This window comes from Peromyscus eremicus, chromosome 16_21 (assembly GCF_949786415.1).
Source record: "Peromyscus eremicus chromosome 16_21, PerEre_H2_v1, whole genome shotgun sequence".
Taxonomy (NCBI): domain Eukaryota; kingdom Metazoa; phylum Chordata; class Mammalia; order Rodentia; family Cricetidae; genus Peromyscus; species Peromyscus eremicus.
The window spans coordinates 2,056,467-2,076,993 of record NC_081432.1 but is presented as its reverse complement, the minus strand read 5'-3'; the positions used below and the strand labels follow the sequence as shown (position 1 = coordinate 2,076,993).

General features: G+C 51.5%; 2 protein-coding genes and 3 non-coding genes across 5 annotated transcripts; 4 read left to right on the top strand and 1 right to left on the bottom strand.

The window, feature by feature from the left end:
• The first annotated feature begins 597 nt into the window (after positions 1-597).
• On the top strand, positions 598-3,141 carry Atp6v1g2 (ATPase H+ transporting V1 subunit G2). The gene is made up of 3 exons (XM_059282266.1): positions 598-958; positions 1,238-1,338; positions 1,985-3,141. The coding sequence occupies exons 1-3, from the start codon at positions 877-879 to the stop codon at positions 2,156-2,158; spliced, it is 357 nt and encodes a 118-aa protein (XP_059138249.1). The 5' UTR covers positions 598-876; the 3' UTR covers positions 2,159-3,141.
• Positions 3,142-6,855: 3,714 nt separating this feature from the next.
• LOC131894032 (small nucleolar RNA SNORD83) lies at positions 6,856-6,932 on the top strand. Its single transcript, XR_009374819.1, has one exon. It is a non-coding gene; the product is annotated as a small nucleolar RNA SNORD83 (small nucleolar RNA).
• A 337-nt stretch (positions 6,933-7,269) lies between these two features.
• Ddx39b (DExD-box helicase 39B) lies at positions 7,270-19,978 on the top strand. The gene is made up of 10 exons (XM_059281585.1): positions 7,270-7,597; positions 8,246-8,373; positions 8,610-8,702; positions 11,381-11,564; positions 14,276-14,394; positions 16,652-16,783; positions 18,195-18,304; positions 18,392-18,536; positions 18,637-18,784; positions 19,747-19,978. The coding sequence occupies exons 1-10, from the start codon at positions 7,387-7,389 to the stop codon at positions 19,761-19,763; spliced, it is 1,287 nt and encodes a 428-aa protein (XP_059137568.1). The 5' UTR covers positions 7,270-7,386; the 3' UTR covers positions 19,764-19,978.
• LOC131894033 (small nucleolar RNA SNORD83) lies at positions 11,618-11,693 on the top strand. The gene has a single exon (XR_009374820.1). It is a non-coding gene; the product is annotated as a small nucleolar RNA SNORD83 (small nucleolar RNA).
• LOC131894011 (U6 spliceosomal RNA) lies at positions 13,283-13,387 on the bottom strand. The gene has a single exon (XR_009374801.1). It is a non-coding gene; the product is annotated as a U6 spliceosomal RNA (small nuclear RNA).
• Positions 19,979-20,527: the final 549 nt, after the last annotated feature.

Genomic DNA, 20,527 nt, shown 5'->3' with positions numbered 1-20,527 from the left:
AGGCAAAGCTGGGGCCCGGAGGCTGGAGGGCTAGTTTGAGGTTTAACTCGGACCCCTCGCCAGGAGAGAAGGGATAATTTAATAACGGATTAATAAAAAAAAAAAAAAATGAAAAGAGAAAGAGAGCAAAGAGAGGAAGTAAAGGTAAATTACAATGAAAAAATTTAAGCCCAGCCCTCTGAGTTCGAGGCCAGCCTGGTCTACAGAGCGAGTTCCAGGACAGCCAGGGCTACACAGAGAAACCCTGTCTCGAAATACAAAACAAAACAAGAAAGAAAGAAAAAAATCATAATGAGGCCAAATAGACCGGTAGATCCCAAAAGAAAAAAAAGTCCATGAGAAGACACTACGAAGACAAACGTAGGGCAGGGCAGGTGAAATGTGTGCACACGTTCGGACTTGGAAAATATGTTTAAAAAAAAAGATGGAGACTGAAGACGGGGTGGGGCGGAGGGGGCGCGGAGACAGGGGAGTGGGAGTGTGCAACCATCGCACTGGTCTCCAGGCATATCCTTACCTTCCCACACCATTCTCGTCGTCTTTGTGTCTCTGAGAGCACCAGCCAAGCTCTGCACCCTCCCGTCCCCAATCCCTGGTGACCCTGGTGACCCTGGTGACGCCCTGCACCTGCTGCAGCCCGCCAGCACCGTGCCTGGTCTCTGCTGCCCCCGGGCGGCCGTTTGGGGCACTACCTCAGTGAGGACCGAGAGCAGGACCAGCCATCAGCGTGAGGATGCAGAAGACGGAGAGAAAACGGGAGCACTAAGACCCAGGGGGAGTGGAGGACTGCAGCAACGGGCCGGAGGAGGCGCTGGAGGCTGGGAGCCATCTGGTACCTTGGTCGCCTTCGAAACAGCATCTTCTCCAGTGGCAAAAATGGCCAGTCAGTCCCAGGGTATCCAGCAGCTCCTCCAAGCTGAGAAGCGGGCAGCGGAGAAGGTGGCCGATGCCAGGAAGAGTGAGCCTCCTCTTCCCTCTCTTAGGGCTCTGGAAGGAGAATTTAGAGGCAGGGGACAGCGGAATTTGAGTCCTTAGGAAAACCCAAGGATAATGGAGACAGACGGGGGTGGGGTGGGGGCAGCTGACAGCTTGTTAGGATAGAAGAAATGGGTGGGTTTTAGAATCGAGCACTTGGTTGGTTGACAGGACGCTGAATAACTTTCTGGAGGGGACTGATTCCTACTAACACACCTGGATGTGGGGGCGGGGGGGGTTATACCCACTGTCCTGCTTCTAGGGAAGGCGCGGCGACTGAAGCAAGCCAAGGAGGAGGCTCAAATGGAGGTGGAGCAGTACCGCAGGGAGCGTGAGCAGGAGTTCCAGAGCAAGCAGCAGGCGGTGAGTGGCGGGGGAGCAGGGATGGACCCACCCGGGTGCAAATTAGCGGGGGCCTCCTGTAGGATGTATGTAGGTGATTCAACAAGAACCTAGGGTGTCAGAGGGATGAAGGGGGCCTGACCCGGTCTGGGGATTTTAAAGGACATGTGCAACTTGTGGGGGCAGCCTTCACAGTCTGTGTGGAGTGAGGCAACATCGATGGGGGGGAGCAGCCTTCACAGTCTGTGTGGAGTGTGGCAACATCGATGGGGGGGAGCAGCCTTCACAGTCTTTGTGGAGTGTGGCAACATCGATGGGGGGGGCCTTCACAGTCTGTGTGGAGTGTGGCAACATCGATGGGGGGGGTGGGGAGCAGCCTTCACAGTCTGTGTGGAGTGTGGCAACATCGATGGGGGGGGGCACAGAATTTTATGGCCATTGTGGTGAGAGGGTGGGAATTTTAGAGTGTGTTTTGGGTGAGGTTGCATGTCAAGTCTTAAAAATCAGGATTGTGCTGACCTGTTTGGTATCTAGATGTTTTTGTGGGGTGGGAGTAGTTTTGAAAGGCTTTCCAGGCCTCATTTAGGATCCTTCCTTCTACATGCTGGGACCTTTCTTTCTCTGTTTCTGCTTTTTTCTCTCTCTCCTCCACCCTCTCCCTCCCCAGGCCATGGGCTCCCAGGGGAACCTGTCTGCTGAAGTGGAACAGGCCACCAGACGTCAGGTTCAGGGCATGCAGAGCTCCCAGCAAAGAAATCGGGAGCGTGTCCTGGCTCAGCTTCTTGGTATGGTCTGTGATGTCAGGCCCCAGGTCCACCCCAACTACCGGATTACTGTCTAGGACCACTCCTTAGGGACATGTCCCTGGAGTCTGACTCCCCTGCCAGCTCCTTCCACAGAGAAATATCCCAACTCAGAATCACTTGTGTAAGCATGCACAGAGTCCTGTGTTCAATCTCTAATACTCCCCCACACCAAATCACTTCACATAATAACCTGTTCTAGGAGAGAGACCCAATATAGGACAGGACCCAATATTCTCCCGTGAGACTTACAAACAGCCTACTCAAACCTGAACCTCTGTGTTCCGTGACACCCACTGGAACTATACTAACAAATGCCCAAGTCGACCTCATCTGATCCTTCTGTGAAACGTGTCATGGTGGCAGGGGTGTGGAAAGCACCCTGACTTCAGAGCTGGCAGATTTGGATTCCTCTCCCTCCCCTGCTCCTTGCTGGCTGAGAGACTGGGACAAGCTATTTAACCTGGAAGCCTCCATGTCTTCTGTTTGCCACTGCGATGATAATAATAATGCTTAGCTCCTATGGTGGCTGCTGGGACCTGTCCTGTAAGAATTCAACATAGTTCAGATGGGTGGTAGTTGTGACTTGATAAATGGCAAGCCCATATTATGGCCACCCCCTGCTTGCCTGCCGGAACCCTAATACTCTGTCTCCTGACTTTTATTCTCGGCACTCTATAATGCTCAGTCATTGTGACTCTATCGATTCTCTAAAGAGTTTGTTTATTCTGTTCTCCGAAGGCACATCATGACCCCTGAAAAGTTGAAATGATAATGTCATTTAGCCCCTCCCTCTCTCTCTCAGGGTCCCAAGTGTATGAACCTCTTAGCATCTCTCTCTGTTCCTCGTGAGCTGGTCTGTCCCTTTGTTGGCTCTCCCTCTTCGCTGTTTCCCAAAGCTTACAGCTCCCAGAGCTGAAGTGATGCTGTGGCATCCACATTCATGCATTCTTTTCCGTGCCTCAACACCTTGCTTCCCCATGTAACAGCAGAGTGTCAATAAAATGCCCATGACGAGTCAGTTGGTGATGGAAGCAGCGTCTTTTTATCGCGCCGTTTCTCATTTTCATTCACCCTCCTCAGAACACTGCCAAAGGCTGTCCTGGGAAGCTTTTTGGAGAAACAAAAGCACATAGTAATGTGTTACTTTCTCTCAAGTGGGAACATGTGTGGCTCCTCAGAACCAAGGGCTGCATATGATAACTGTAAGAGAAAAGTTGGCATGTCAGAACAAGCACTCTGCACCTTTCCTTGTTTTACTCTGCTTATTAGTACCTGACGCTTGTGTGTGTGTGTGTATGTGTGTGTGTGTATGGAGAGGAGAGGGGAGAGGAGGGGAGGGGAGGGGAGGGGAGGGAGAGAGATCTGATGATAGGCCTTTGTGTCCCCAGAGCCTAGGATAGCACTTGGCACATGATTGGCAGCTGGCGAATACTGTAGAATAAAATGATGCTCATGGGGCGGGAACCTGCTCTCCTATGACTCCCATTCTTGGAACCGGTCTCTTCACTATGAAGGCAAGCTTGTTTCACCTTGAATCAATGAGATAACCTAGTCTTTTCTTGTATGACTTTTCTGTAGGCAGACATAAAAAAGGCCCTAATGAGAGACCAAAGAAACTTCTCCACCCAAGTCTAGACTGGCAGACCAAGGGGCTCGTTGGCAGTAGCATGGTGGTGGGTCACTTATAGGAGCAAGGGAGACCGGAGCAGCTTCTCATCAAGTAGGCATCGTCCTCCATCACCAGAGTTCTCTGCGTAACTCTACATAACGCAGGAACTCTTTATTGGTGACATAATCTGGGAGAAGGGTTCTGTGCCTTGCAACTTCTTTCTGAATTTTATGAACCTTCCTTCTCTAATGTCATGAGGAGGGAATGTTTCAATCCTGAAGAAATAGCTATGCAAAATCAACCGGATTTTTGAGGTAGGGAGGCAGATTTGATGGGAAATAGGGATGCTTACATCTTGGTGTCATCCTGTGGCTGTATTGTTTTGGGCATCTTGCTTTATTTCTCTATTTGCATATTTTATAGGAATAGTGGAGCAGGGCATGGTGCCTACTGCCTTTAATCCCAGCACTTGAAGGCTGAGGTGGGAGAATTGAGAGTTGGAGGTTAGTCTAGGCAGACTCAAACTCACTAACAGAGAAAGGAAGGACAGTGGCCCAGGTTTTAAGCATTGTTAAAAATCACCATGAATGTTAATGAGTTCTTTAAGTTTTCATTGTAAGGGCTCCTCTGATGCCCACTTTCCTGTAAATAAGCAGACACCAGGAGGTGGGGCAATTTGATTCTCTACTGATAGCCGTTGAACAATTCCTTCCTGCCTTGGCTGCCTTAAACAGGACGTCAGTCAAACAGCCAGCCAGACCATCCTTTGGCCAACACGGGCCATTTTGAACATTTTAAGAAAACCACACAGCGGTGACGGCTAATTGCTCCAGCTCCTGAAGGTGTGGCCTCAGCCAGGACTGTTTGAAACAGTTGGTTACAGGATTTTTTGCTATCACAAGCCTTGATGGACTCTAGATGACATTCAGTCTCTGTGTCATCGTCTCATGCCCCTCCCGCCCATAGTCCTGGAGCAGAGGATGTGTGTGTGTGATGATTGGTGCTAAAGGGACAATATTGTGATGGTGCAAACGCAAGCCTTCATTTGCATGAGTTTGCTGTGGTTGGTGCAAAATCCTTTGCTAAGCAGAATGTTTGACTCACTTGATGGGTCAGCTGGGATAAGTCCAATAAAAGTCTTCCCTTGAGAGGTCTTCTCTGGCCTTTTAGGCTGAGCTGGTAACAACAGGAAGAAAGAAGTGGCTGAGAGCCTGCCGTCTAGGTCACTAGAAGAGTTCCTGGGAACTGTCTTCTAAGCCGTAAACGCCAGATCTTCACTCTCTGGAGCTGCAGCGCTTCCTACTTTACCAGGGGTGGAGAATCCTCACTTACTCCTAGGCTAACACAAAAGCGGCGGCGTCTGTGAGTGCCAACACTAGAGGGCGCCACCGGCTCCTACGCCAACGCGCCTCCCTAGGTGTCAGATGCCGAGGGATCCGGGAGCTTCGGAGTTGGTCGGGACACGGCCAGCTGGTTGGTGACAACGGTACCTACTGAGTGGTGACGTGTGCTGAGAGGGGAAGCTCGTGCCTATATTTAGGATGCAGCGGGTCCGCAGGACATCGCTTCTGATGTATGCAGCATCTCCGAGGAGGGAGTACCACATATGCAGGGGGAAAAATCCAGGCTGAACCATGGCGCCGTTGTGGTGGGACTAAGAGCATTCTGCTCTAATGAATACAACTATGGAAAGCTGCATAGCCCTCAAACCCCACCGTTTATTTTTCAACGCTTGGACAGAATGCAAACCTCCATCTCCCAAGCTGCTACGCTGCCCATGTCGTTTTGGGTAAATCCTGCTCCTTCTCCCTACAACAGTAAAGGGCGGGATCATGCCCCCACCCCCGCCCCAGCACCCTCCTCGGCGGAGGCCTGAGCCCAGCCACCCCCGGGTCACCTTGACTACCAGGCTAAGGACCCCGTGAGAAACGCTCCCCGCGCGGCCCGCGGAGCCCAGAGAGAGGTGGCCAGAGAGAAGCCTGGCGGGGCAAAAACAAAACAAAACACAACAAAAGCAAAACCGAACGCCGAGGGGAAGGGTGTGGAGAAGCGTAGAAAACCAGAAGGGGGAGGATTTCGGGGAGAGGCGCGAGCTTCGCGACGCGCTTCCGTCCCTGGCGGCCGCGGAGGCGTCCGAGGATGAATTTCAAAGAGGCATTTTTCAAAGGCAGCCCCGGAGCGCGCGCCACGGGGGGGCCCTTCGCGGGGCCTGCTTCCGGCACCCCGCGCCTGCGCCCTGGCCGCCGGGAAGGCGGGAGGCTGGGGGCGGGGGGGGGGGGGGAGAAGGAGCCTGGCACCGGAAGTGAAGGCAGGTTCCCGCCTCCGTCCCTGTTGCCGCCGCCATACACGCTCGCAGTGCTTAGGTAAGCCTCGGCCTTGCGCACCATCCGCCGCCATCTGCCGTCCCCGCGCCGCGCCCCGCCGCACGCGCCCCTGATACCCCTAGCCCGGGCGGTGGTCCGGCCGCGGGCGCGTCGTCGGGGACTCAGCCCCGTTGTTCTCACCCCCTTTCTGCGAGCGCACCTCGGTGGGGGACGGGGAGACAAGGGGCGGCGATCCAAGATGGTGGCCTCGGCCGCCATTGTGCTCCCCTGTTTCCTGGGTGTTCCTGCGGGTCCCTTTCCCGCCCGAGGCCGCGGCGACCGGAGGCAGGCGGCGCTCGGCGGAGGGCGGGGCCGCCCGCCCCCTGCAGGCCTTTCCCCGGCCCGCCCGCCGCGGGGCCCGTTGGCTCCCTGACCTACTTGCCCACCCCCATTTGGAGCTGCTCGCCTTCGTGCGCGGCCGGTGGTGGCGCGTATTGCTCGGGACGGTGTCTTACCCGGGACCCCGCGGCACGTCCTCAAGCCCGAGTGGGTTGCGTGCTTCCCAGCTGTGACCCTGCTCCTTATTGTGACTTCGTAGCGCTAGGCCGACCCTTACGGCCCCTGGCAGTGCTAAGCGCGCACCACCATTTAACTGGGTACACCCCAGGTTTTCGTGTTTTTTTTTGGGGGGCCGCGTCGAGCCATGCATACCCCTGCACCTCCTGTTGATCACAGCAGGCCGGCCTTCCCTCCCTCCCACCCTCCCGCTTCTGCCTCCCCAGTACTGGGCTCCCAGGTGTTCCCGAACAGGTGAATAGCAGCCACATGATGTTTGCAAATGGGAAGTGAGCGCTGGGCGCAGTGCTGACCTTTATCTATCACCCTTGACTGATGGCTGATGGTGGGGATGCACCCCGCGTTAGGGAGAGCGCGGCCTCCGATGTCTCCTCTGGCCCTTTGCGATTCCACCCTCCCGCGAGCCGTTAGTCGTGCTCATGTTTTCGTGGTCTCTTGAGTTGCTCCTCTTCCGGTCAGGGTGTGATCCTAAATCTGGTAACCCGAGACCACTCTCCCTTTTTCCCATTTGGTGTTCATTTGTAGGTTGTGTTATCTCTTTGTTACTTTTCTTTCAGGGCAAAGGTTTGTAGTTTAGGGAAAACGGGAAGGAGGTGGGGGTGACTCATCGTGACTGATGAGTTTTTCTGTTTTTTTTTGTTGTTGTTGTCTCTCTCCCAGCTCTTCTGTCAGCAAACCAGTGTCTTCCCCTTGCTGTTCCTCAACCCCCTCTCTTTCCCCTTGCTTTCTCACCTGCTCTCGGACCACTTACCCTTCTCCCCCTGCCGGCCCAATTATGGCAGAGAATGATGTGGACAACGAGCTCTTGGACTATGAAGACGATGAAGTGGAGACAGCAGCGGGGGGAGATGGGACCGAAGCTCCTGCCAAGAAAGATGTCAAGGGCTCCTACGTCTCCATCCACAGCTCCGGCTTCCGAGACTTCCTGCTCAAGCCAGAGCTGCTCCGGGCCATTGTTGACTGTGGCTTTGAGCATCCATCCGAGGGTACATTTTATTGTTGTGCGTAGAGACCTCAGTTAAGCATCGTAAGGGTGGAATTTATATTTAGGATAGGCCAGGCGATGAGAATGTACCCAGATGTTAGCACTGGAATTGCTTGTTGGCTCTGGTCAGACAGGACTGCCATTTGTTCAGTGCCTGGCTTTTCTGTTTGCTTGGTCTTCATCTTTCTGGCTGTTTGGACTTTGAGAGAGGGCCTGGCTGGATCTGTAGTTCCTGTTTTCAGGCCAGGCCAACTGTGGTCTCTGAAAACCTTAATGATCGGTTTAAAGGTGCTGGCTTCTGGGTCAGGTACCAAGTCCTTCATTTTGTCCAGGGTTGCACGGTTTCATGACCCAAAAGCAACCTATGTAGGAGGAATGGCCTGTGGTAGGCATACAGGGTAAGGAAGAGAAAGACAGCCAGGAACATTGAAGGTGAGCTGTTGGTAGGTGCAAGAGGGTGTGGCATCGAGGAGGCCTGAGGCTAAGACAGAGTTACAGCTTGATTTGAGTGTAAATGTGACTCGGGACAGAGGGATAGGGCGGGTCAGTCTGAAAGGTGACAGGGACCAGTTAAAATCTGGAATATCAACTGGGAAGAAAAGGGTTTGGCATGGTGCAAAAAGTCTCTCTCTCCCCCTTTTCCTTCTAGTCCAGCATGAATGCATCCCGCAGGCCATTCTGGGGATGGACGTCCTGTGCCAGGCCAAGTCAGGCATGGGAAAGACAGCAGTGTTCGTCTTGGCCACGCTGCAGCAGCTGGAGCCAATCACGGGGCAGGTATGTTGGGGCAGTGCTGGGAGGGCTTTGAGGTCGACGCACTGGAAGGCTACGTGATGCTTTCAGAGCTGGTCTCCTCGGGCAGTTCAGGGGATGCTCTGTAGCAGCATGGGATTCATGGTTTAAATCTCAGAATTGATGTCACCCAGTTTGCCAGATGCTTTTGTGACAGTCACTCTGGAGAGAGCATGACTGAGGACTGAGTTCATTGTGTGTCTCCATTTGCTCTCTCGAAGGTGTCTGTGCTGGTGATGTGCCACACCAGGGAGCTGGCTTTTCAGATCAGCAAGGAATATGAGCGCTTCTCCAAGTACATGCCGAATGTCAAGGTAAGGGACAGGGAAGGTGTGGGCAACAGCTGACTGCCCTAAGGCATTGAGTGGCTTTAGGAGGCACTGCTGTAACTGACGAGTTCCTGTAGGCTGCATGGGAGCCTTTAGTATATGGCAGGCTCTTCTGTAGCTGCCCTTGTGGGTACAGTGTCCTGAGAGTTCACAGTGAGGTTTTAGGTGATGCTGCCACAGCACGCTTTTGTTTGTTTATTTTTTGTGGTATTGTAAATCTGATTCCAGAGCCCCGAGCTGCTAAGTGAACAGTCTGCTACTGAGCTACCCCCTAAGATTGACTCTTATCAAATGACCCGCGTAGGCCTTGCACTTGCGCCACCTGCCACAGCTTCCTGAGTAGTTGGGACAGGCCTTTGCCACCCGGCTTGGCGGGAGCACTCTTCTGTTCTCAGCACTGCTTGGTGGGTTGCTTGAGTTGGGGAGTGGATGTGGCAAGAGGGAGCAGAAGCTCTAAACAGCTCTGGTGTGGCCTTAAGGTGTCAGAAGGCCGTAACAGGTGGCTGGTGTCTTCGGCCGTGTTACCTGGTGTTGGCCTTTGGCATCGTTTTGGAACTTGGAGATGATGAGTTTCTGTGCTTCGGTGTGTGTGGCCTGCTGTGACGAAAGGAGGTGGAGAGGTGATGTGTAGAGGTCCCATTCTGGTTAGGGTGGGGACGACACTCCTGTTCACATTTTTTACAGATAGTAGTTTTGTTTGGTTAAGAAAGGATCTCACCATGGACAGGAGCTTGCCCTCCTCTGCTGCTGCTTGGTCGGGGTTACAGGGTGCCACCCCCGCCCACTCACTGTATTTGTTTTTTCAAGACGGTTTCTCTGTGGCTTTGGAGCCCTGTCATGTTTTAAACTAGTCATTCTGAGGCAGAACCCTAAACTGAACGCAGTTTCTTAAAAACCAGAGTGGGGGCCGGAGAAATGCCTCTGGTTGAAGTATTTGCCGCACGAGCCTGAAGACTTCAATCTGACCCTCAGACCGTGTAAAAGTGGAAGGAGGAGCCAGGTTCACAGGTGCCCTGCGGCCTTCACATGCACTTCCCCCAAACCCCACACATCAGATACACAGCATGACAGATTTTATTTATTTAAACAGGGTTTCTCTGTGTAGCCCTGGCTGTCCTGGAATTCACTCTATAGACCAGACTGGCCTCAAACTCAGAGATTCACCTGCCTCTGCCTCCCAGTGCTGGCATTAAAGGTGTGCGTCACCACCACACAAACATTTTTTTTAATTTTTATTTTTCCTTCATTCCCCATTACTCTATTTAGTTTTTTGAGACAGGGTTTCTCTGTACCCATGACTGTCCTGGAACTTGTTTTGTAGACCAAGCTGGCCTTGAACTCAGCAATCTACATGCTTCTGTTTTCCGAATGCTGGCATAAAAGACATGGGCCTCCATGCTCCATCCAGAATGCTCTTAGGGTTGGGATCAAATATGAGGCTGGGCCAGGTGTGGTGGCACATGTTTTTGGTCTTGGGTAGGGGTAGGGGTGAGGCTGGGTATGGTGTATAAGCCTGTAGTTCCAGCTAGTTAGGCTGAGTACCCTATGGCCGTTCCCCCCTCCTCCCCAGTCAGTCACCTACTAGTTATAAAATCAGAATTGTCTGCCCGTTTTCTTTGTTCTGCAACAAAGTGTCCTCCTGGGACCTGTGTGGTCTCCTAGGTTTAGCTTGCTCTTTCCTCCAAAACTTACATTTGAAAGCTTAGTAGATACAAGGTAAAACATTTTGGACAAGGATGCTCCTGTTTGCCACAAACCTTGTTAACTATTAGTGGTTTTGGAGTGAGAATGGGAAGAGGTTACCATAGAATAAGCATTGGATAGGGCTGGAGAGATGGCTCAGAGATTAGAGCACTGGCTGTTCTTCCAGAGGTCCTGAGTTCAATTCCCAGCATCCACATGGTGGCTCCCAACCATCTGTAATGAGATCTGGTGCCCGCTTCTGGCCTGCAGTCATACGTGCAGGCAGAACACTGTGTACATAATAAATAAATCTTAAAAAAAGAATAAGCATGTGACAGTGTGCTTCCGGATTGTTCCTTTCCCCTTGAAACTGTGTTACTTGATTAAAGCTCAGATCCCAGCTTCACCTAGTGGTTTACACAAGGCGGGACTTAGGAGGCAGACACAGGCAGGCTCTCCAGGTCAGCCAAAGCTGCCACGCAGACTCTGTTGCAAGGAAAGCTTAGTATTTGGGGTGCGTGTGTATGTGTGTGTGTGTGTGTGTGTGTGTGTGTGTGTTAGAGAGAGAGAGAGAGAGAGCTCACACTTATCTTGCTGTCTTCATTCTTCTAAGGAAGCCATGGCTTTAGAGTCACGTGTCCCTTACTATGTGTTTGGGTGGGGGCAGAGGGACTGAACCCTCACTGTAAGCCGCCCCCAGTCGGCCCTGCAGTGCTGAGCAGGTCCCTTTGTTTCGTACCTGGTTGTTTGGAGGCTCACGAGCCATTGCAGGTCTGAAAGCTAAGTGGTTTACAGTCAGCTAAGAGTGGGACATCGGTGACAGCACGTGGGTAGCAGAGACAGGCTGATCCACCGTGAGGCAGAGGACGGCCTGGGATACATGGCGAGACCTGATCTCAGAAGAAGAAAGGAAGACAATGGGGCCCGGGAGACTGGAGCCTTTTCCTTTCTTGAGAGACTTCTTTCCTGTTGGCTGACAGGTGGCAGTGTTTTTTGGTGGTCTGTCTATCAAGAAGGATGAAGAGGTGCTGAAGAAGAACTGCCCGCACATTGTCGTGGGGACTCCTGGCCGAATTCTAGCCCTGGCTCGAAATAAGAGCCTGAACCTCAAGCACATTAAACACTTTATCTTGGATGAATGTGACAAGATGCTTGAACAGCTCGGTGAGTGGCCGGGCTTGGGCCTGGGCTGAGGTGGTTTGGGGAGCACCCTTGGAGCCAGATGATGTTTGTTGGACACTGGAGCACTTGTGTGCAAGGACGACTCTGATCTATCACCCATGACTGATGGCTCTGCATTTCCTTTCCTCTCCTGGTGTTGGGCATTGAACCCAGGGCCTTGTGCATGCTGGCCTGTTGGGCCTGTCCCTCCATCCCAGTGTAGAAGTGGTTCTCGACCTTTCTAATGCTGCAGCCCTTTAATATAGTTCCTCATGTTGTGGTGACCCCCAACCATAACATTTTTGTTGCTACTTTATAACTGTAATTTTGCTACTGTTATGAATCGTAATGTAAATATCTGATATGGGACCCTTGTAAAAGGTCATTCGACACTCCGCTGAGGGGTCTCAACCCACAGGTTGAGAACCGCCGCAGTTTAGCATGTGTGATCAGAAATTTATAAATGAGCAGGTTTCTAAAGTTAAATTCTGGAATTCATCTGTTGAGTGTTCACAGGTCATGTGTTCTGGTGTTGTAGTGTGCCAAGTGGGGTTAAAAGAAAACGTTAAGAATTCTGCTGGGCAGTGCTAAAGAAATGGTTCATCAGTTAAGAGCACTGGCTGCTCCTTCAGAGGACCTGGGTTTGATCTCAGCACCTACCTGTCACCTCGTAACAGTGTAGTAATTCAAGATCAAGAAGTTCTCCTGCCTCTTGGTCTTCGTGGACACCATATGAAAGTGGAGCACAGACCAAAAATGCAGGCAAAACACCCATACATTATGAGATGTTCATGGGGTGAGAGCTGGAGAGAGGGCTCAGTGGTTAAGAGAACTGGCTGCTCTTCCAGAGGACCTGGCTTCCATCCAGCACGTTCCACGTGGGCGGTGTGTGTCCATATACACTGCCAGTTCCAGGGGATCCAAAGCCCTCTTCTGCCTTCTGTGAGCACATAGACGTAACGTGCGGGCAGCACCCGCATACATAACATGACCTCGTGCTCGGTGGTGGTGGTGGTGGTGGTGGTGGTGGTGGTGGTGGTGGTGGTGGTGGTGGTGCAGGTGCACGTGCACACTTTCAATCCCAGCACAAGGCTAAGGCTGTGGATCTCTTAAGTTGGAGGCCAGCCTGGTCTACAGAGCAAGTTCAAGGACAGCTAGGACTACACACTGAAATTCTGTCTCCAAAAATCAAAACCAAAACAAAAAAACTTGAATGCCTTTAATCTCAGGTGGATCTTTATGAATTACAGGCCAGCCGAGGGCTACATAGTAAGACCCTACCTTTAAAACAAAATTTAAAAAAACAAAAACAAAGTAAAAAAGAAAAAGAATTTGGGTTTTGGCTAGTTGGGAGCGTAGAGAAGCATGTAGGCCCGGAGAGGTCTTTCCAAATGGCCTTTGGCTGTCCAAGATGGCAGACTATAATGGTGGGCACTAGATGGGCCATATTTGCCTGAACAAACGGGTGTAAGACTAGAGTTGAAGGTGAAGGAGCAGAGTGGACTGATGTCCAGAGTAAGTGCTTTGTAGACTGGTGTAGGGAGAAGAGCTGGTCTTCAGAGTCCTGTTTTTTCACTGTGTAGCTCTGGCTAGCCTGAAACTTGCTGTGTGGACCAGGCTGACAACTCAAGAGATCAGCACTGCTACTTCCTGAGTGCTGGGATTAAAGAGGTGCACTACCACACGTGGCAAAATAATTTGTATTTAAGATTTAAGTTTTTTTTAATATGGAATGCTTAACAAATTTTTGTGTCGTTCTTGTGCAGGGGCCATGCTAATCTTCTCTGTATAGTTCCAGTTTTAGTGTATGTGCGGCTGAAGCAAGCTCTAAGTTTATTATTTTTAATTGTGTGTGTGTTCCCATAGAGAACAGCGGCACTGGATTTCCCTGGAGCTCTAAGTTACAGGCAGTTGTGGAGGAGGCTGGGAACCTAACCCAGGTCTTCTGGAGTAGCAGCAAGGGCTCTTAAAGGCTGGGCCTCTCTCCAGCCTCATACTCTGTGTTTAAGGGCTGCAGTTCCTGAGCCTCTGGTGGATTTTACCTCCAATTTATAAATTTGGATTTTAGGTTCAGTTACATTTCTTGGCCAAAAAAAAAGAAAGGAGCCTGACCCCAAGTACCTTTCTAAATGTATCGCTTTTTTCATGTTGTTATTATTATTATTATTTTGAAGGAAAGAAAGACGGGAAAAGGGGGAGAGAGGAGGTGCAGACGTGACCTCATGGGAACAGAGAGAGAGGGGGAGAAAGATAGGCAGAGCCCGCTTCTTTTTTTTTTTTTTTTTTTTTTTTTTTGAATATTTATTTATTTATTATGTATACAGTGTTCTGCCTGCCAGAAGAGGGCACCAGATCTCATTACAAATGGTTGTGAGTCACCATGTGGTTGCTGGGAATTGAACTCAGGACCTCTGGAAGAGCAGCCAGTGCTCTTAACCGCTGAGCCATCTCTCCAGCCCTTTTTTTTTTTTTTTTTAAGCACTCTCAGTAGCCTAGGCTGATCTCAAAACTCAGTACATAGCTCCTAATCTTCCTGCCTCCACCTCCTAAGTACTGGGATCACAGGCATGTGCCACCAAGCCTGGCTTGTTCCTGGAGATAATGAAGAGAGGAGGCCAGGTTTCTACAGTGACTTCCTCTGGGTTTTCATTGCCTGTGGCCTCACTGCACCTACATCACAGACTCATTCCCTTCTGCTGATTCTTTTCCTGCAGACATGCGTCGGGATGTCCAGGAAATTTTTCGCATGACCCCCCATGAGAAGCAGGTCATGATGTTCAGTGCTACCTTGAGCAAAGAGATCCGGCCAGTCTGCCGCAAGTTCATGCAAGATGTAAATACCCTTCTACCTTCTCTCCCTCCACTCCCCGCCCGATGCCTCCTCCCCCTCCTCGCCCTCTTCCTCCAGACTCCCTTGTCCTTCAAGCACCAAGAAAGGAGCTTGTGTCTATCTGGGAGTGAGGACTCCTTGAAGAAAACCACAGAGGCAGAGACAATTAGTGATAGGGTCTGTGCGCGCCAGGGAAACTCCGGAAGACTTGGTCGGGTTAACGTGAGAGCGGGTAGTATTTGACATTTTTAAATCACACATTTTTGAACCTCTTCTCCTTGTCGGGGGTAGGGCAAGATTTTGTGCCCTATCACCCGCCCATCGTCTCCTACACACCCCACAGCCACACACTCTCAGGTGGCATGGAGCGTTGAGCTGGAGCCTCTGCTCACCGAAACTCACACATGTCAGTGTCAGGAGCGCACGAGAAGGACAGTCAGTCAGTGTCAGGGCCTGTCCAGAAGAAGAGCAAACAAACAGCACCATCATCTGCCCCTCCCAACCTCCAGGGGCGGGGGCCTTTGGCACCTCGACCCCGTCCCCTACTCCTTCTGCCCATACCTCCTTGCGCCCATCGGAGCCTTGGTTGATGTGAGCTGGCAGCAGAGAAGCACCGAGGCACGGCGGGAGAATACAGACCTACGAGCGGTGGATGGCAGCAGCGGAGGCCACCGGGAGCCTGACCAGGATGCTGAGGACCAAACCAGCCTCTTTTTCTGTTCCCGGTTTTTTCCTGAACCTAATGTGCTGTACCCCATTTTCCCCGTTCTTGTTGGGAGGGCTGTCCTGAGTGGGGTGGTGGATTTTTTTTTTCTTCTTTTTTTTAAAGAGGGTGATGGGAAAAGTCCTATGGGAAGCTGCACTGAGATGTTTGTGGGTGTCAGTGCCGAGACTGAGCAGTGGGCGTCTCTCCCTCCCTGCCCCGCTCCACCTCTTGAGAAGATGGCTTTCTTTTGGGCTGGGCTTGGGGAACAATTAAGAGGAGGCTGAGTCTTACTTGGGGAGCTGCCTTGCCAGCCTGCTTTCTGGAAGAGGCTTCTGTGACACCCCCTCCTCACCCCTGGCTCTATGTGAACTGTCTCTCAAGACGGTATGGAGAGTAGGGAAGTCCTGCCTGCAGTTAACTGGTGTCTGTTTCCGTGTTTATGTTCCTTCCTCCCCTTCAAGGGTTAGGGCAGGGTATATATTTTGTTACTGATTTTTTTATAAAATGTAAGGTCAATTCCTTTCTATTGTCTTTTTCACCATGGATACTAAAAGATCATTAGAACTTTGGAGAAAAGCAACAGGGCAGGGAAGCTGTAAATCTCACAGCTGATGGGGAAGAGGAAGAGAGAAGCCATGCTTTTTTTTTTCAGTGAGAGTTCCAGAAGCTTGGTGATGGAGATCTGTAGGCACCTGCAGGGAGTGAGGCTCCAGAGAAAGGGAACCCAGAGGGTCAGGACAAGCTGCTTAGTGTCTTTGCCTGGTACCAGAAGAGAGAGAAAGTCAGGAAAAGGCAAAAATGTGCTGATTGAGTTAACTCCAGAAGGTGGCCCGGACTAGCCGAGGAAGTTGTGAGAAAGAGCTGCACTTCCTGCTGTCTAGGACCATGTGTTGATCCCTCACCTTGAACATGCACATGGTTTGACTCTGACTTTAGAGACGAGTCTCTTCTAAAGTTGGCTCTAGTGGTTTGAGTACAGAATGTCCCTCACCTCTTCTTTTTAATGACATTTTAAAAGACTTTACTTCAACTACCGAGAGCTGGGATCACAGTGTGCCACTAACCCCGGGTTTGAGTGGGTTTTTGACTATGTCCATTGCAACCGTGTGGTCCTGAGGACATTTGCTGAGGTGCATTGAGAGGACAGCTGAGCGGGGCAGTCCTCCTTCCTGTTCTGGTGCCAGTGCCCAGGCCCCATGGCCACTGCCTCTCCTGTGTGCTCTGGCCATGCTCTCCCTTGAGCACCATCTCCCCCTGTTCTCTTTCCCCCACCACCTCATCTGACACTGGCACCTTGCAACTGGGAGCGTCCCTGCTCTGTGCAGAGTTCCTTCTCCTCTGACCATCCTCAGGCTTCTTAAAATTCAGGGAATGCAGATGCTACCAGATCTAACTGGAAAGGGTCCTGAGTACAGAGTGTGATGGGGAGGGGTTTTCAGTCTTCTCTCTCCTCCCCATCCGTCCATGGGGTGAACTGGAGATCAGCGTCCTCCACCCCCCCAGGTTTAACCCCCCCACTCTGCCCTCCTCCTGCCCCACCCCTCCTTCCCTCAGCCTATGGAGATCTTCGTGGATGACGAGACCAAGTTGACGCTGCACGGGTTGCAGCAATACTACGTGAAACTGAAGGACAACGAGAAGAACCGGAAGCTCTTTGACCTTCTCGATGTCCTCGAGTTCAACCAGGTCAGTATTGAGGGTCTGTGTGGGTGTGAGCACTGGACATCTCCAGCTGTGGCCGAGCCTGTGTAGAAGTAGCCTGTGATTGAAGGAGCCAAGTATGTGAAGAGGTGAGAGTGGAGGAGCAGGTCTGCAGTGGGAAGTGGAGTGGCTGGGTGAGCGAGCTGAGGTAGAGAACTTGTTGACTCAGTAAGTGGAGAAAAGCCTTGGGATGGGTTCTGAGGTGGAGGCTGCTGTCGTCTCCTGTGCTCACCTCAGAGCAGCAGTGTCAGCCTGTGCTAAGCTGGCTGCAGAGCCACTGTGGGTTCTTAGTGTTTGAAGAGGATCATCTGCCTTTCTAGACTGTAGTTGGAATTCTTAGCATTTTCCTGAGGTCGCCTCACTCTTGTGTGTCCGTTTAAGGTCTTCTGTCCATGGCAGCTCAGATACCAGGCAGTTGGGTTCAAGAGCAGAAAAGAACATTTATGAAGGGAGATTTGAGATGGAATAAGGGACTGAGGAATTCTTTTAGAAATTCTACTGGGTGGTGTTGGCATTTGCATTTAATCTCAGCTCTTGGGAGGCAGAGGCAGGCAAGTCTCTTGAGATCAAGGACAACCTGGTCTATAGAGTTGAGTTCCAGGACAACCAGGGGATACACAGAAACTAAAGATAAGGGGGGAAAAGCTGCCAGGTGTGCTGGCACAGATCTTTAATCCCAAGCATTGGGTAGTCAGAGACGGGGATCTTTGTGAGTTCAAGGTTGGTCCTTGCCTAGGCTGCATAATCTGTTTAAGGATAACTAGGGCTACGTAGAGAAACCCTGTCTCAGAACAAACCTCCTGCTCTTTGAGAGGATCCGACTCTCTCCCTGGCACCTATGCCTGTAACTGGCCCCAGGGGATGCAGCACACTCTTCTGGCCTTGAGGGGACCTGCACACACCTGCACATATTCACACAAACACACAGATACATACATTTAAAAAATTTCAACAGTGAGATTCCTGGGGCTGGAGAAGTGGCTCAGAGGTTAAGAGCACATTTGTTCTTACAGGGTTCCCAAGTTCAATTCTCACATGTCAGCTCCCAGTCATGTGACTGCAGTTGGCAGGGGAAGAGGGTCCAGTGTCTTCTTTTGGCTCTCCAGGCCCTAGGCATGCATGTGCACAGGCATACATGCAGGCAAAACACCCATACACACAAACTTTAAAAACAAAAAAGGTGAGCCGGGCGGTGGTGGCGCACGCCTTTAATCCCAGCACTTGGGAGGCAGAGGCAGGCGGATCTCTGTGAGTTCGAGGCCAGCCTGGGCTACCAAGTGAGTTCCAGGAAAGGCGCAAAGCTACACAGAGAAACCCTGTCTCGAAAAACCAAAAAAAAAAAAAAAAAGGTGAGATTCTGGGAAACTTGTACATACATCATGCTCGTCCTCCCCAGGTGGTGATCTTTGTGAAGTCCGTGCAGAGGTGCATCGCCCTGGCCCAGCTTCTAGTGGAGCAGAACTTCCCAGCCATTGCTATCCACCGTGGGATGCCCCAGGAGGAGAGGTGATTGGAGACGAGGGCTTTGTGTCCTGGGGAGGAAAAGGTGTGGTGAGAAGGGATCTCAATCTTTTCCTCTCCTTCCTCACAAAGGCTGTCTCGGTATCAGCAGTTCAAGGATTTCCAGAGGCGGATTCTTGTGGCTACCAACCTGTTTGGCCGAGGCATGGACATTGAGCGTGTGAACATCGCCTTCAACTATGACATGCCAGAGGACTCGGACACCTACCTGCACCGGGTAAGCTGCCCGCCCTCACCCCACTTCCTGTGTGTGTGTTGTGTGCACCTTCCTCTGCTGTCTCCTTGAGGCTTGTGATCTTCCCCTGGTCTCCTTCCAGGTGGCCAGAGCAGGCCGGTTTGGTACCAAGGGCTTGGCCATCACATTTGTGTCGGATGAGAATGATGCTAAGATCCTCAATGACGTGCAGGACCGCTTTGAGGTCAACATCAGTGAGCTGCCTGATGAGATCGACATCTCCTCCTACAGTGAGCACACCCTCACCCTGCTGCCTCCTCTTCCCTTTGGTTTGGTGTTTTGTTTTGTTTTGTTTTTTGTTTGTTTGTTTTTTGGTCTTTTGTTTGTTTGTTTTTGTTTTTCGAGACAGGGTTTCTCTGGGTAGCTTTGCACGGTTTTTAACTTTTAATACTCTGTGTGTGTGTGTGTGTGTGTGTGTACACATGCACAACACAGGTAGAGATCAGAGGACAACTTGAGGCTAACTTGAGGCTGTCTGTTCTCTACCTGTGGATTCTTTGGGGTGAACTCAGGTTGTCAGGCTTGCTGACATGCACATTTACTCACTGAAGCATCTTTTTTATTATTGGTTTTTTCGAGACAGGGTTTCTCTGTGTAGTTTTGGTGCCTGTCCTGGATCTCGCTCTGTAAACCAGGCTTTTGAACTCACAGAGATCTGCCTGGCTCTGCCTCCGGAGTGCTGGGATTAAAGGTGTGCGCCACCACTGCCCAGCTAACCCATAATTCTTACCTGTGTCTAGCCACGTGGCTTGATACCTTTTCTCAGTGAAGCATTCTTCCTCTGTATCTCGCTGGCGACTTCTGCCTTCCTCTTCCCATCAATCTCAGTTTGGCTTTCCCACCTAACTTCCTGCCCAGCTAACAGCCTGTCAGCTTTATCTTAACCAATGAGAGTAATACATATTCATAGTGTAGAAGAGGATTGCTCCACAGCAGTTAGTGCCCCGTGTAAACCTGCTCTGGGTAGTGACCTCCGGTGCTGAGTGGCTGCTGCTGCCCCTCTGGAGTTTTCAGGCTGCTGTGTGGACCTTTGTGTGGGTCTGTCTTGATCAGGGTTTCTCTTCTCTCACTCCAAGTGCATCCTCTGAACCTGCAACACCAAGAGTTGCTTGCATGAGTGAGTGAGTGCATGCATGCATGGGGGGATATTTCCCTTTTGTGTCTTGTTGTGACTGCTGCTGTTTTTCTTCAGTTGAACAGACGCGGTAGAGGAATCACCCACTCTGGACTGTGGCAGTCTGTCTGTCCAATCAGAAGAGGACACCAAGGATCAGGGTGGAGACACCACTGGCCCCGCCCCCACCAGTCCTCATCCTATCCTGTCCACGCTTCCCTCCGCCGTCAGCACCACTCCTACACCTCTTCCTGATTTATCAGAGTTGTTTGTTTGTTTGTTTGTTTTTTTAACAAAACGAAGAATGAAACAGCTGTGTCTGGTGTGTGTGTAGCGCTTCGTCTGTACTGCTCAGGGCTTGAGTGTGAGCCCTGTTGTGGGGCAGGTCAAAGTGAGGATGGTCCAAACCCAAGAGGCTGGGGCTCCCCAGTGGGCTTCCCTTCCTGATTTCCCTTCCTGGTGTCAGTCTCATCCTAAAGTGGCTGTGGGAGGTGACTGAGGGACACTGCCTGGAGTCGGGATGTAGAGAGAACATGGTCCTGGTCCCAGCATCTCATCTGCTCCCTCAGCTTCTGGGTTTCCAGCACCAGGGCCTGTGCCTCCCAGTCGTCCTGCACTTCTAAGCAGGGCCTGGGGCAGCTGCGGCATCTCCTCCCCCCGGGCAGCTCACCTGTGCAGAGAGCCTGGGTCCTTGGGTAGGGGAGATGAAAGGACACAGCATCACCCAGGGCAGGGCTGAAGCCTGTCTTCATTTTTCCTGTTTGATCTGAGTCTAGAAGGTCATGTGTGAAGTTTCTTAGATATGGATCTGTACCTGTTCCATGTTTATCCTGAGCTTCTTGGTCGTGTCCCTGGATCC